The following is a 16795-nucleotide window of genomic DNA, read 5'->3' on the forward strand; positions in this document are numbered from 1 at the left end:
CTATTCATGACTCATAGTACAAGTAGGGTGTACAAAATAGTGGAGAAAAAAATTCAAAGTGGGACCCACTTATGTTATGAGTCACTAACTAGTATGAGAAAAAAATTCTCCTTTAAAAGAAGAAAATATTTTCCCATATATATGTGTGTGTGTGATTTTTTGTTTTCCTGTCACAGGAGATAAAGTTATCTCCTGTAATCCCAAACCTATATCATTTTGAGAGTTATAAGAATTAATGAAGATTATTTTAATAAAATTTATATAATAAATTTACGAACAAAATTATTTTTTCTCTTGTTCTAGGAGATAATGTTATCTCTTACACACATATAAAAAAGTATAAGTCTCGATTATAAAAAAAAAAAAAAAAAAAAAAGTATAAGTCTCATATCAAGTCATGTGAAAAGAAAAAAAAATATGGGCCCACACACTTTTATTTATATATAGAAGATAAAATAATCTTTTACAACATAAGAAACATTAATCCATATATATATAGTTCATGTTTTATAATAATATATTATTATCTTTATTGAAATGAATAACTGCATATAAAATGTAATTATATAAATATATATTCATAGAAAATATACTAAACAGAAAGTAAAGGTAATATATAAAAATAATTTTCGATTCTTTACTTTTATTATCAAAATAATAAAATACCCAATTACCTACAATTGAAGTCCTAAACACCTTTTTATAAGGTGTCAAATAACCATAAGTGTAATTAAAATATGCTTAAAAAAAGAAAATTTAAATATAATTGATTACAAATAAATCAGAATTAAACGCGACTAAGATAAAAAAATTAAAGTTAAATCAACTAAGTAATTAAAAGATTGAGAAAAGGAATCAAATCGTGTTTTAAATCTAACCCTTCATCTTATAAGGCAATTCTATGAGCATCCTCCCTCGCTGTGAAAAGATTTGTACTCAGATCTACTTCATCTTCATTGATGCCTTGATGGTAGCTTAAGTGCGTTGAATCCATGACACAATATTTGCTTAAATGTATCAAATGCTTCCTTATTACAAATTTTTTGCATAATACCAAATATAACAAAAGTCCACGATACCACGTTAGGCTCAACATCATCATCTGCAATCACCAACATGAAGATATCAAGGACTGCCATTGTTGGTTCATCCTTATGTGCAAACCCATTTATCAAAGTGTCAAAATTATCATATTTGAATCCACATTAACGTTCTTAAAATTATATTTGTACCAAACTAAATGATGAATTCAATACCTTATTTGCAAGCCCTGTTTAGCGTGCCCAAAAATAACAATATTCAGAGCCAACAAGTCTTTCTTTCTCTCAATCAAACACCTTGTGTGCATCTTCAACTCCAGCACAGTTGGACAACCGCAAGTTTTGAGTACATATGGAATCATGAATACATTGTTGCACTTTAACCCTTTGGTCATTCAAAGTCTCAATCTTACTTTCCATTGTAATCATTATAGATTGGATCAAGTAATCTCGTTTTTCATTGGAATCATCATAGTTTGGATCACTGTCACAATCTTGTTCTTCACTAGAATCATCTTATTTTGGATCACTGCTACAATCTTGCCCTCTATCAAAGTCATCATATATGGGGCCATCACCATGAACTGAAGTGTTAGGAATCTTGATCGTCATCTCGCTATCATGAAAAAATGGACAGATCTCTAAGTTGTACTTCCCAATTCCATTCTTAGTGTAAAATCTTCAAAGGATTGACGTCTCCCTCTTCATTATTAGATACGTTTATGACTACATTCATTTCTTCAAATAGAATGTCTAACTTTGTCTGCGCAAGTTGTCGCTCCAAATCTTGGATTTTCCTGCTCTGCATCTGCACAAGTTGTCGCTTTAAATCCAGAATCTGTCGTTCTGAGATATTCATTTTCTATGTCTTGATGGTCTATCTAATGCGGTTGTCCTCCTTCTTCAGGAATGGATCTATATCCCTTACCATCATCACGACTCTGTTATTCAAGATCTCTACGATTCTATTCAGTTATTAGTTGAAGGCAACCTATTGATATGATATCAAATAATACCAAAAACTTATAGAAAAAGTGACAAAACAGAAAATTGAGATATTATAAATAAAAACGCTCTAATTTTCAATTTCTATTATCAAAATTAACAAAATATTCAACTATATGCAAATGAAGTCTTAAACACTCTTTTATAAGGTGTCAAATAACACATAATTAAAATATGCCTAAAAATGAAATTTTAAATATAACTATTTACAAATAAATCAATATTAAACACACCTGAAATAAGTAAATAATTAAAATTAAATTAACCTAATATTTTGACAAGAATGGATCTATATCCCTTACTTTCGCCGAAATTTAGATTCTGTAAAGAATTTTGACAGAATATTTTTTCCGTCAAATTTTTTTATCAAAATATTTTTCGTCAAATTTTTTTATGAAAATATTTTCTGTCAAATTTTTTTGACAGAAATGTGTTTTGTTGAAAATTTTGATGGAAATGTGTTTTATCAAAACACTTGATGGAAATATTTTCCGTCGAAAATTCTTGATAAAAATTTTTTTTGTCAAAAAGTTTAACGAAAATGTTTCTGTCAAAAACTTTTGACAAAATTTAAATTATGTAAAGAATTTTGATGAAAATTTTTTCCGTCAAAAACTTTTGAGAAATATGTTTCGTTGAAAATTTTAATGGAAATATTTTTCGTCAAATTTTTTGATGAATATGTTTTTTTGTTAAATATTTCGAGGGAAGTATTTTGACGAAATTTAGACTCCATAAAGAATATTGACAAAACAAATTTTCCGTCAAATTTTTTTGCAGAAATTATTTTTAGTATCAAATTTTGAAGGAAATATTTTTTGTCGAAAATTTTTGCGAAATTTTTTGATATTTTCCTAAAAAAAAATTAATGTAATTTTTTTACGTCGAAACTTTTCGATGGAAATGTGTTTCGTCAAAATTTTGGACAAAAGTATTTTCGTTGAAAGTTTTGACGGAATTTAAATTCTATCAATAATTTTGATTGAATTTTTTTCCGTTAAAAATTGATGTCACTCATTATGGCAAAATCTGGTTCCGTCTCTAATTTCGTCTTTAGTTTTGACGAAAATTTATCGACGTATATGATTTTTATCAAAAATTTCATCATTATTTTTGAGGAAATATTTTTCGTCCATAAATTCTGTCAGTATTTGAGACTTTTCTAATAATGTCACATTTAAAAATGATTCATATTTATGTAGTTTTCACATTTTAATGCTAATAGTAGATAAGTAATTTTTAATATTTTCCCCTTCAAACCCTCCAAATTAGGAGAACTTTAATTTTAAGAAGAAGGAGGGTTTTGGAGGATTTAGTAAAAATCTTCAATTTTTTCCACTCATCTTTTTAAACTCACAAACAAGGTTCTAAAACTCTCTCTTTCTTTTCATTCCCCTCCTAAAACCAACTCTCAAAAAAGTCCAAGATAAATGAGAAACACGAATACCTAAGTAAAAGACAAGAGGAAGCGTTGTTCCTCTTTACGTGTCACACAAAAAAAAAAATTAATTTTTATTTGAAAAAATAAACTAACTTTATTAAATATTATTTTTTATTTCTGTTTCGCAGACTAAAAATTTAAAAATAAAAATAATTTTTTTTTTTGAAAACATTATTATGCACACTCCAATTGATTTGACAAATATTTGTAACCGAAAAAGGTCCTTGTCTGTTATTTTACATAACCACTATCTTTCTAGAAAAAAAATTCATTCACAAAGTAACGTTAGAGAGGCACATACCAAAACGTATTTTTCAGTTGAAAAGTGACTACTTAACCTGGGAGACAGATGTACTTATCTATGGTATTTAATTGGACAAATTAAATTGTCCAAATTTGTTTTTTTTTTTTTTCCCATATCTAATCCAGGAGTAAAATTCAATCTTATAGTTTTTATAGTTGTAACTTTGACCTTGGTGTTCTTAGATACTGCACTCAAGCAATTATTTATTTTGGTTGTTATGGAAAATATATAAAATAATAGGTTGCTTGTTGCCTAAAAAATAGGCTGGATGTTGAATCATTTGTATCCATTGCTTCTTTGGATTCAACCACTGAGCATACGCGGTTTTGTTTTGTGGATAACGTTGGTGATATGTTTATTGCTATGTTCCTTTCTTCGAAGCTCAACTCAACCTCAAATTTATACATGTCACTTTTTTATATATATAAAATTATTAGAAATCAAAATTAAACTTAACCAAATAATATCTTTAATTTAAAATTGATTAAAATTTATAATTATTTGAATATTAAATTTCTCTTAAATATTATATAAAATGTAAGATATAATAGCCTTTATAACCTTTCTTTTTCTTTCCCCTCATAAAAGCAATAATGAGATTTTATTTAGAACAAAAAGACATTCACTGAGTATTAATGTATTTTGTCTTAATTCTTTTGCTTTGACTTTCTTAACCTTTCTTTTATGCACTTTGACAAGTCACGCTGTGACCCGTAACTGCTATTGACTTCATTTAAAAAAAAGCACATAAAAGGAAATATAACTTTAATTTCAAAAAATTTAAGTTATGGTTTTATTATGACATTAATAAATCCATATCAAAATTTAATAATTTTAGACAAATTAATTATCATTTTCCATTTAAAATAACTGTCTTTATAATTATTTTTCAAAGAGGAAAAATAAATTTTAGATCGAATTTTTATTATTAAGTTGCTAATTTTAATTTTGAAATGCACAGGTTAGGTCTCTCTGTCTGTGGTCACAGGGGAAAAACTAATGAGAAAATGATGGAACAAAGAAGCAAAATGAAAAAGTCATCATTCAATTTCCATAACCAAAACCGAATTTTCTAATGATCCTTGCTTTCCCCAAATTCGTGTAAACGAACAGAATTGTTATCACAATTATTATTCTTCCCTTGAATTTCAGATATTACTCATTAATTCTAGATTAATTTTGGGGATGAAGATGGTGTTTTTTTTTTTTTTTTGGGATAATCAAGGTACAATTTTGAAGTCGTAGATGATTCATTCTGCAACGGATCGTTTCTGGGTCGGTGTTTGTTTCCCGGGATATATTCCTCTACCTTACCTTTTTCATCGCTCTCTCTCTCTCTCTCTGTGTGTGTGTGTGTGTGTGCGCGTGTGTGTTGAAGTTTCGGTGTAACACGGTAGTTACGTGGGGCAAATCTGGCTGACACCCCCCTTTTTTGTATTTCTCTGTGGAGGATCTAATTTTGATATTGTGTATCGCTTCAATGGGGGATTTTGATCAGCATTTGATGGAGCTCTCGGGTTGAATTTCCTGTTTGATCAACAGAGGTGCTTTGTTTTGATTGGTTCAAGAATTTTGGTCTTTTGGGGGAAAAGTTTCCATAACCCTCCTTTTTTGTGGGAGATGGGTTTGTTTTGCAATGGGGAGGGAGAAGTGGAGTGATTGAGGAGAGATGGGTTTGACCTTTTGAGTTGGAATTTTTTGCATGGAAGCGTGTTCTTTTCTTGTATGTGATGGTGCATGAAGGTTTTCATCCTGGTATGAGCTTTTTGTCTCTTTTAAATTCGGTGAATTTTGTCAACATTCATTTAATTTGACTTGGTGTTGTTTGGATTGTACTATTAGTTATCCTGTTGTCCTTGTTTAGCAGTAAGAGTGATTTGTGAGAGTTGAATTGGTTGAACGGTTGGGGAAGTAAGGTTCCTTTTTATGAATTTTAGTTCAAGGTTTAATAGAGGTGGCAACTGATCCTTTCCCAAGTGCTGATTCGTTAATGAAGTTGTTTGTTAGACTGGGATGGAGAACGACGAACTGCCTCAACAAGGTTAGGGATTGTTTGTGCATATAGAAGAATTGAATTTCTGATTCTGAGGGTTTGCACCTGAGTTGTAACTTTTAAGTATAGTAGCTTAGGAACTCCGGGATTGATCATGTTCTTGTTGGTGTTCTAATTCTTTATTTTGGATTAGTTTCCTATTCAGAACATGGTCTGTTATGAGTTGCACATGGGCATGTCATAATGAACAGGGAAGCTAGATTGTTTGTCAATGGATGCAATAGACAAGGCTTTTTCTGAGCTTGTCGGCATCATCAAATCATGGATTCCCTGGCACTCCGAGCCAGAAAATGTGTCTAGGGATTTCTGGATGCCCGACCAGAGTTGTAGAGTATGCTACGAGTGTGATTCCCAGTTCACCTTATTTAACCGTAGACACCATTGTCGTCTTTGTGGACGAATTTTCTGTGCCAAGTGTACAACAAACTCAGTTCCTGCCCCATTTAGCAGCCAAAGGAATTCCTGGGATGAGTGGGAAAAGATTCGTGTATGCAATTATTGTTACAAGCAATGGGAGCAGGGCATAGTTTCTGTCGATAACAGTATCCAGGTTTCCAATCTGGATCGTAGTACTTCAATGTCGACTTCAAGCTTGGCTAGTAGTAAAAGCAGTGGCACTGCTAACAGTAGTAATATTACTCTTTGCTCCATGCCTTATTCAGTTGGGTCTTATCAACAAATACAGCAGAGTCCCTGTCTGAACCTGCACCAATCACCTGTGAGGGGAAAAGACACTGATACCGAAGGTTTATCAGCATTAGGAGGGAGGAATGATCTTGTAGCAGACCTAGGGGATCCATTACCCAAGCAATATGGTTTCTCAATAAACAGGTATTATACTATTTCTCCAAGGTTCACCAATAAAGAGAACTGTTGTTTGATTGTTTATATTGATATTTCTTTCCTCAGATATTCTTCATGTAGTTTTGTATTTAAGGTGTTTTTAGTCAATCATAAATTATAACTGAAATTAAGTGGGGAAGTCCGATAAGCGATAACATAAACATTTTAGTTCTAATAGGCTTCAGAGTTTGAATATGTGAATGTTTTTTACTGATTGATCTGTAATTTATTTAACTAGTGCTTGCATTCTCTATCAACCAACAATTTTTGTATTTGAACTGTGTCAAGTCCATGAGTGTTGCTTCTTTTTCTAATATTTTGTCATGGATCATATGCTTTTATCTTGCTTCAGGATTGATGATGATGAGGATGAGTATGTTGCATATCGGTCAGATTCAGATATAAGGCGTTATCCTCAAGTGAATAGCTACTATGGACAAGCTGAGCTTGATGGGATAAGCAACACTGATGGCTCACAGAAGGTGCATCCTGATGGAGAGAACATTAATGCAACACTCTCTTCAAAACAAAAACACACTTTTGACACACAGGATTTGGAAGGAATCCCAGTTACTGCAAAAAATGAAGATGAACCTGATATCTGTGATGAAAATGAAGCACCTTCCTCCCTATATGTTTCAGAGGATGTTAATGCCGAACCTGTTGATTTTGAAAATAATGGACTTCTCTGGCTCCCTCCTGAACCAGAAAATGAAGAAGATGAACGGGAAGCTATTTTGTTTGATGATGATGATGATAATGATGGGAATGCTATTGGAGAATGGGGGTATCTGCAAAATTCAAGCAGTTTTGGAAGTGGGGAGTCTCGACAAAGAGATAGGTCAGGTGAGGAGCAAAAGAACGTAGTGAAGAATGTAGTTGATGGGCATTTTAGGGCATTGGTAGCTCAGCTGTTACAGGTTGAGAACCTACCTGTCGAAGACAATGACAAAAACAGTTGGTTGGAGATAATCACATCCCTGTCATGGGAAGCTGCTACTTTATTGAAACCAGATATGAGCAAAGGTGGGGGTATGGACCCAGGTGGTTATGTGAAAGTCAAATGCATAGCATGTGGGAGCCGTATGGAAAGGTAAATACTATAATTTATATGATTTCCCATATGTAATCTCTATGTTCTATTTAGTTTCGTTTGATGTTCTTCTAGATCAGATGATACAATTTATCAATCTAAATGGCATTTAGCAATGGACTATGAGGCCTTGTTATCCAATTTCTCTCGTGCATAAATTCAAGCAGGCATGAAGTATGATATCAAACTGAAACTGGCATATGATATTATTAGAGAAATATAATATAGTACCATTAATGTGGCCTTCACCTAATAGCTTAAGTTTTTGGGTTAAAATGGATCTTAATAGATATCTAGAAAACACTAAATATTCTCTTTTGATCACTCATGTATCTTTTTCTTTCTTCATCCTATAACATGGAAATGTAGAAATAATAAGAACTTCTACACTAGTAGTCAATTTTCATTGAAATCTACAGCATAGGCTAAATTTGAACTTAATCTCAATTCACATAATTTTATGTTGATCACTAGCTCTTATCTCCTTTTATACTGTGTAATATATTGTTAAACTCTATCATGGGTCAAAGAGCTTTTAATATGTTACAATCCTTGCATTCCTTTTACCTGACTTATTTCTTGGATTTATATTCTTATAGTGTGGTGGTTAAAGGAGTTGTTGGTAAGAAAAATGTGGCTCACAGGCGAATGACAACAAAAGTGGATAAACCTCGCTTGTTGATCCTTGGAGGGGCTCTTGAGTACCAGCGTGTTACAAACCTCTTGTCCAGTGTGGATACCCTATTGCAGCAGGTTGTACTTATGTACCATTTTTTAAGTTTTAGTGTGGCACTTGCTTGGTGCTGGTGCACATGCAAGTATCATGAGTTCATGCTAATGGTTTATATCCTTTATCTAGGAAATGGACCATCTGAAGATGGCAGTGGCAAAGATAGCTGCACACCAGCCAAATATCCTTTTGGTAGAGAAATCAGTTTCTCGATATGCACAGGAATATCTTCTTGCAAAAGACATATCTCTGGTTCTCAATGTCAAGAGACCACTTTTGGAGCGCATAGCACGTTGCACTGGCACTCAAATAGTGCCTTCAATAGATCATCTTTCATCCCAAAAGTTGGGTTACTGTGAAACATTTCATGTTGAAAAGTTTCTTGAAGACCTAAGTAGTGCTGATCAGGGTGGGAAAAAAACAGTGAAAACATTGATGTTTTTGGAAGGCTGCCCAAAACCGTTGGGTTGCACAGTAAGTCTTAATTTATTTTTGTTTTTTTTTTTGAAATTTTTTTAACATAATAAGATAAAAAAAATTACAGGGAAAAGTAACTTCTAAATTACAGATAATCTAGTAATAATAATAATAATAAAGATAATCTGTATGTGCTATGCAACCACATGGATAACTGTCATCTTGTCGTTCTCCTAAATCCTTGATATGTTTTATTCAAAAAAAGGAAAATTCATCTAATATGTCTAGTGATTTTTTAGATGTTTTTTTACTGTGACTTAGTTGTCATTTGGAGATTGTAAGAAGAGTTCATTTATCTTGTGTTTCTAATCGAACAGATTTTACTTAGAGGTGCTGACAAGGATGAATTGAAGAAGGTAAAGCATGTGGTTCAGTATGGAGTTTTTGCAGCTTACCATTTGGCTCTGGAGACATCTTTTCTTGCTGATGAAGGTGTCTCCCTGCCAGAACTTCCATTAAATAGTCTGGCCCTTCCAGATAGTTCATCATCCATTCAGAGGTCCATCTCATTAGTTCCTGGTTTCACTGTTCCTAGCAATGAAAAGTCACAGGGACTTGAACCTGACACTGGACCACGGAGAACCAAAAGTGTCACAGCTGCTGATCTAGCCTCATCGGCCTTCAGTAGAGGACCGTGTGTGTATAATGGTACTTCTGGATCTATGCCACTTGGATCAAGTCAAAATCATTCAACTTCCTTTTACCCCTCCATTGTTGTTTCAGAAAATGCAATTCCAGATTCATACCATAAGCCGCTTCTTTCATGCACTAGTAAAGACAGAAATGAAATAGACTCCAAAGAATCTTTCGTGGAAGAAACTTCTGAAGTGGACAACACTCTGGTAGTCATGGATGATCCTACTGTAAATGGCTGTGGAACTTCAGAGAAATTATATCAAGACATTTTAACTGACCCTCCTCAAAATGGTCATAGCAAATTCTCTACAAACCAATTAAGTGGGTCTGAGTCATTATCTCCAAAAGAGATTCAAAACCAGCTTGAGAAGCTTGAAATCACAAATGAAGACCCAGTTCCTCAAAAAGAAGAATTTCCTCCATCTCCCTCTGACCATCAAAGCATTTTGGTGTCTTTGTCCTCCCGATGCGTTTGGAAGGGAACTGTGTGTGAGAGGTCCCATCTCTTTCGAATTAAATACTATGGCAGCTTTGATAAACCATTAGGTCGCTTTCTTCGGGACCATTTATTTGATCAGGTAATTTTCTGCTCTGGGAGTAAATGTGTCTCTGTTGTTAGAACTATGGCAGTAGTTTTTACAATTAGTGTCTTTAATTTTCAGAGTTATCGATGCCATTCTTGTGAAATGCCATCGGAAGCACATGTGCATTGTTATACTCATCGACAGGGAACACTCACTATATCAGTCAAGAAACTACCAGAAATTCTCCTACCTGGTGAAAGGGAAGGAAAGATTTGGATGTGGCACAGATGCTTACGGTGTCCAAGAATCAATGGCTTTCCTCCTGCTACACAGAGAATAGTAATGTCTGATGCTGCTTGGGGTTTATCATTTGGGAAATTTTTAGAGCTCAGTTTCTCAAACCATGCTGCAGCCAGCAGGGTGGCAAGCTGTGGCCATTCTTTACACAGAGATTGTCTTCGTTTTTATGGGTGATTATAATCTTCCCTTTTTTGTGTTTGAACTAAACAAGCATCTGGTTCAAGTTTTTTAGATGTTGCCCATTTAAAATAGAACTGTGATGTATGTGGTCTCCATCTCCATATTATTTATAATGAACTTCTTAATCAAATTGTTACATTTGAAAACTAAACATTCTTTTTTAAATTTTTTATCAACCTGATTATGTAAGAGAGGGATTCTTATAACCTCCATTTGGAGGGCATATTTGTTTGGCGTCTCATTATGAAAAACCATATAAACCCACTTGTCTTATTATGCCATTTAAGAATATAGATTTATTTATTTTTGTAGCTGATATATGTACTTGTAGCTTTTTTTTGGTGGGATTAATTCACCATACACGTGTTTCTCTTGCAGATTTGGGAAAATGGTTGCTTGTTTTCGGTATGCATCAATTGATGTTCACTCAGTCTACCTTCCCCCCCACAAACTTGTTTTTGACTATGGGAGTCAGGATTGGATACAAAAAGAGTCAGATGAGGTTCAATATTTGCAGACTTGGATCTTAAAATTTGGTTGTATGATAGTGGACCTAATTTCTGGTTGTTACAGGTGGTTAACCGAGCGGAGCTTTTATTCTCAGAGGTACTCAATGGTCTTAGTCAAATTGGAGAGAAAAGATCTAGTGCAGTCCTAATCAGCGGTGGCCTTAAAACTCCTGAATTAAGACGCCAAGTAGCTGAACTAGAGGGGATGTTGCAAAAGGAGAAACTAGAATTTGAGGTGAGGTTTCAGTAAATTGCACTTGAATTTATAGCTTCATTCAGTCAAGTTCTGTGTCTTCTAGTCGCCATATATAGTAATTAATTTTGTTATTAGCAACTATTAGTGAAGTAAAATCATTAATGTATGTTAGAATATGAGAATACTAGAATACTTTGTTTTTGGAGTGTTGTTATGTTAGTAGTCTTGATGGGCTGGAAGTTTTATTAAATTCTATAAATGCAGCAGCATTTAAATAGGAAACTCTTCTGGTTTAATCATTCTCTCTTTTGTTTACGTAGGAAACTCTTCAAAAGATTTTGAAACAAGACAAGATAAAGGGCCAACCTGGGATTGACATTCTGGAAATTAATAGAATGCGGAGGCAGTTACTGTTCCAATCGTATATGTGGGATCACCGCCTTATTTATGCAGCCAACTTAGCCAATTCCAGCAAAGAAACTGATTTAAGCAGTTTAGTTTCAGAGGATAAGGAGAGACCTATTGATGAAAATCAGGTAAGTGTGGTCTCCACGGAAGGAAGGGGCTTCAGCGATGTTAACTCTATTCATAGTGATCCAAAGCTTAACAAAAGTCCTAGCCTTGGAGCAGGAGGAGGAGGTGGAGTGGTTGATGGAAAAATGTCCCAATCTGATGCCTGTCATGAAGAAATTGACATGGCCAAAAGTAAAAATGATGAGAAAGAAGGCCAACCTAATCTTTCAATCAGCAAAAGCATAAGTGATCAGTCTGACCTTTTAGAACCTGAATTGGGTATTCGCAGAGCTCTCTCTGATGGACCATTTCCTGCCATACCTAGTTTGTCTGATACACTTGATGCAAAATGGACCGGTGAAAAGCAATCAGGATTTGGAATCCAAAAGGACAACACTTCCATAAATCCTGATTTATTCACGGCAGATGCTTTGACGACCACTATACCGAAAGAAACATACAATCTAGGGGATCGGGATCGTGCAGAAGACCAGAATGGCCCCAAGAGTATCTATTCTGCTTCTAAAGGTCATGATAATATGGAAGACTCTTTGAGCTGGTTAGGAATGCCCTTCTTAAACTTCTATCGTCAATTTAACAAGAATTTTTTTGCTAGTACACAGAAGTTGGATACACTAGTTGACTACAATCCCATTTTTGTATCATCCTTCCGGAAGCTGGAACTCCAAGGTGGGGCAAGGCTGCTTCTGCCAATTGGTGTTAATGACACTGTAATTCCTGTATATGATGATGAACCCTCAAGTATTATAGCTTATGCCTTAATGTCATCCGATTATCATTCCCAATTGACTGATGAAGGAGAGAGACCAAAGGAAGGAATGGATTTAGCTTCGTCATATTTTTCTGAATCAGGCACCTTCCAGTCATTCACATCTACTGATGAATCAGCTTTTGATTCTCTGAAAAGTTTCGGGTCAACAGAGGACATGATATTGTCCTTGTCTGGGTCTCGTAATGCATCGATGCTGGACCCAATGTCATATACAAAGGCTATGCATGCCAGAGTTTCCTTTGGAGAAGATGGTCCCCTTGGCAAGGTAAAATATTCTGTTACTTGTTACTATGCCAAGCGATTTGAAGCCTTAAGAAGGGTCTGTTGTCCTTCAGAGCTTGACTATGTAAGATCTCTGAGTCGCTGTAAGAAATGGCGAGCTCAAGGTGGTAAGAGCAATGTATTCTTTGCAAAAACCTTGGATGATCGATTTATCATCAAACAAGTTACCAAAACTGAGCTTGAATCATTCATTAAATTTGGTCCTGAATACTTCAAGTACCTTTCTGAATCCATAGGCTCAGGAAGTCCAACATGCCTGGCAAAGATTCTTGGCATATATCAGGTACTTATCTTTGGGCCTTACATTTTTATTTTATTAATTTTTTTTTTTAGAGCCACTCAAGGGTTCTGCTAAATTATCATATTTTTTGATGAAGATGAAAACTTGATGAATCTAGTCGTGATATGAAAATTTTATTAGGAGTCAAGCATTCAACATGCCTAACTATATTGTCCAAGGAAGTTTAAATGGTCATTTATCTTTTGAAAGGTATCTCTGGTAATTATGAGGTAACAGAATGCTCCAACAACCATATATCTTTTGTTATAGCATCTCCTGTGGACATATTCATCTTGTACAACCTTCTAGAAATATTTTTTTTTTTTAAAAAAAAGGTGGCCTGTTCAGCCCAAAAAAAGGAAGATAGAGAAAAGAAAGAAGAATAATAGCTTTGGTGCTCATCCAATTTTCCTGGGTGCTTTATACTGGTTGCTGAAAATTGAAATGATTTTAAATGTGTTAAATGCATGATGACTAAAAGAAAAGATGGAAGGACCGTGCAATAAACCATCTCGTTAAGTGTATTGGTAATTGGATTGATAATGTGTAATTCTGTATTTTGCTTCACTTACTTACATACCATCTTAACCTCTTAATTTTTGGATGACTTTCTATTGGAAAGGTTACGTCAAAGCATCTTAAAGGAGGAAAAGAGTCAAGGATTGATGTTTTGGTTATGGAGAATCTTCTATTTAGGAGGACTGTGACACGACTGTATGATCTTAAAGGATCTTCCAGGTCTCGGTATAATCCGGATAGTAGCGGGAAAAACAAAGTACTGCTGGACCAGAATTTGATTGAAGCAATGCCAACTTCTCCTATTTTTGTGGGAAACAAAGCAAAACGATTGTTGGAGAGAGCTGTCTGGAACGATACTGGTTTTCTTGCAGTAAGTTCCAAAACTTTAACTGTCTTCTTTTCTTGTTTCTTGCTTAGAAGTTAGAAGGGGTCTGTGTGTGCAACTTTTCTTGTAAATTGTACATCATCTTTTGTCCTCCTTCTCACATGCATCTGTTTTCTTCTTGTGCAGTCAGTTGATGTAATGGACTACTCTTTACTAGTTGGGGTGGATGAAGAGAAGCATGAGTTAGTTCTTGGAATCATTGATTTCATGAGGCAATATACATGGGACAAGCATCTTGAAACATGGGTAAAAGCTTCAGGCATCCTTGGAGGGCCAAAGAACACATCTCCAACAGTTATATCACCAAAGCAATACAAGAAGAGGTTCAGGAAAGCAATGACCACTTATTTTCTCATGCTTCCAGATCAGTGGTCTCCTCCATCTATTATTCCTAGTCATTCCCAGTCTGATTTTGGTGAAGACAACACACATTCTAGGAATTCAGCTGAATGATTCTTTGGCTTTGTGTTTCTGTAAATTTTTACTTTGGGGAATTAAATCCCCCATAATTTTATATTATATTTTCTTTTTCCCTGTTTAAGTATATAGGAATTAATTTTTTGTCATTTGTAATTTCGTCAACTAGATATTCTCAATTATTTGTTAGAAGACACCAAAAGAAGGGCTGTTAGAAGCCATATGATGTTTATCTGGGGTACAAATATTTGATGACCTCTGGATGAAATCTTTGTAAAAAAAAAACCCTATAGTCACTGTTTCTAGCATCAATTTATATACATGTATACCATTTAAATTTATTAGGTGTGCTCTTGAAAATATCTCAAATACCATTGCAATCATCATATCGTGCAGTTGTTGTTGGTCATTTTTATTTTTATTGTGGATACAATAGTGGGAATTAAACACATAACTTAATACAAATTATCCAAACTCTCATCACTTGATCAATCTTAGTGGTTTATTGTTGGTCATTCATGTTAAAGCAACGTGCAGAAGAGGAATGAGATTAATTTTAGATTTAAATAAATAAGATGTTGGTTTGTGTATTATTCTTGCATTTGGATTTTGTCCATATAGTTTTGTCATTTGTAACACATCACACTAAAGTCACATCTTCGTAATTGACAGTATAACATCTTTTTTAAAATCGATAAAAATGTTATAAAATATACATAAATATAAAATGGTATACGTGTTTATCACTATTAATTTATGAGAGTTATTAATCTTACGTCATGTAAGATAAGTATCTTATGTGAGTGAAACAAAGTTGTGGACCCAAAGTTTTTAAAAAACTAAAAAAGAAAAGAAAATATGGGCACAAAATTCTATAAGTGTACAACATAAGACAATTATCTTACGTGACATAAGACAACTATTTCCCTTAATTTATCCATTAAAATTTCAGTGTCAAAAGTCTGTGTTCACATAAATGTATGATTTAACAGTGGAAGACATTCTTAAAACTTAAATGTGTCCTTCAGATCACAGTGGCATCCAGACAAATTTTTTGCTGTGTGATAAGAAGTCATCATTATTCCCTTTCTCTTCTATCAGATAATCTAAAATACTAATAAACAACTGTATGAACTGATTGCAAAGGAAAAGCAATTAAGAAAAAGCATTGACATTATTAACTTGTACAAATTGTATGAACGAACCCCCTATACATGTGCTAATTTGATTCACCATTTTGATACATACAACTACAAGCACTGCACATAACTGTTCAGAGCTTTTTCGAGTATGACAAAGGCTAGATAGATTGGCCAATTGAGTTAAAGCCATTTATTGCAGTTAAATCCTCTTGCAGATGAACACTTTCAACTGCATGATTGATTCCTTCCCCTTTAACAATCTGAAGACAACTTAGTTGTAGTAGAAGATTCATTATTTCAGCATCCCTGAACCCAACAAAATTTATGTGGTCAGATAAGTATAAAATCTACAAATTTGAAGTTGAGTACCTTTTTTTATTTTTTATTGTGGGTGAGGGAGTTAAGTACTAAGTTAGGTAAGCTTCTCTACCTTGGATGATGGGTTGGCCTTGAAATTCGTTGATAACGAGGCCCTTCATCATACCCTTCACAAATTATTTCTCCATTCTCATCTTCATAGCAAATTATGCCCTCAGATTGATCTTCATAAACCTGTTTAGAAGAAAAATATACATCAATTAACAGATAGTCCCTAAAGCATAGTCTAATTTCTGTTTATAAATTAATCATATGGGATTGTTCAGTTTGGAAAATAGTAATTACCAAAGAAAGCTTGGCATGGAGTTTTAAAAGTATAGAAGAAAGATATAGGATATTGACCTTGTTCTTGATGGATGCTGAGATCCTTAGTAGTACTGGACCAACTGGTGCCTTTTTCTGTGGGACAGAGCTGCGTTTGTACATCAACTCTTTTTTTGCATATTTTAGAAATGAACCATGTTTCTGAATTGAGATTTGAGCTGAGAAAGTATAGTTAACAGCCATCAATCTCATTCTTCAAGAACATGAAGGAGAAGAAGGAGGATAAGAAGAAGGAAAAGAATAAAATTGTTGATGGGTGGATTATGCATATATAGTAATAATATAATGATATCATGACAAGATTAATTAGTTATTAATGGTAAGCATATATCAGTTTTGTATGCTTTGCTCATCTAATAATCTCAATTATTGATGGTTCATGTCTTGTCATGATACATTGATTAATATATTAGTAGATATATTAAGTCATG

At 33.8% G+C, this 16795-nt stretch overlaps 2 protein-coding genes across 3 annotated transcripts; one reads left to right on the forward strand and one right to left on the reverse strand.

Moving 5' to 3' along the window:
- The first annotated feature begins 4860 nt into the window (after positions 1-4860).
- Positions 4861-14634, forward strand: LOC133287297 (1-phosphatidylinositol-3-phosphate 5-kinase FAB1B). Of its 2 annotated transcripts, none has more exons than XM_061484868.1 (11): positions 4861-6674; positions 7039-7779; positions 8379-8532; positions 8639-8983; positions 9304-10200; positions 10285-10616; positions 11005-11128; positions 11200-11370; positions 11652-13202; positions 13822-14092; positions 14234-14634. In XM_061484868.1, exons 1-11 carry the CDS (start codon positions 6055-6057, stop codon positions 14554-14556), a joined length of 5529 nt encoding a protein of 1842 aa, XP_061340852.1. In that variant the 5' UTR covers positions 4861-6054; the 3' UTR covers positions 14557-14634. The 2 variants fall into 2 exon arrangements, with proteins under 2 accessions (XP_061340852.1, XP_061340850.1); XM_061484866.1 differs by having other exon boundaries at positions 13822-14088; positions 14230-14634.
- A 939-nt stretch (positions 14635-15573) lies between these two features.
- Positions 15574-16642, reverse strand: LOC133287353 (uncharacterized). Its single transcript, XM_061484944.1, has 3 exons — positions 16383-16642; positions 16093-16214; positions 15574-15968 (listed from the first exon to the last, which is right to left on the reverse strand). The coding sequence occupies exons 1-3, from the start codon at positions 16554-16556 to the stop codon at positions 15821-15823; spliced, it is 444 nt and encodes a 147-aa protein (XP_061340928.1). The 5' UTR covers positions 16557-16642; the 3' UTR covers positions 15574-15820.
- Between the last annotated feature and the right edge of the window lie 153 nt (positions 16643-16795).

Source organism: Gastrolobium bilobum, unplaced genomic scaffold (genome assembly GCF_033153095.1).
Source record: "Gastrolobium bilobum isolate Gb01-03AN ecotype WA unplaced genomic scaffold, APGP_CSIRO_Gbil_v1 utg11002, whole genome shotgun sequence".
Lineage (NCBI taxonomy): Eukaryota > Viridiplantae > Streptophyta > Magnoliopsida > Fabales > Fabaceae > Gastrolobium > Gastrolobium bilobum.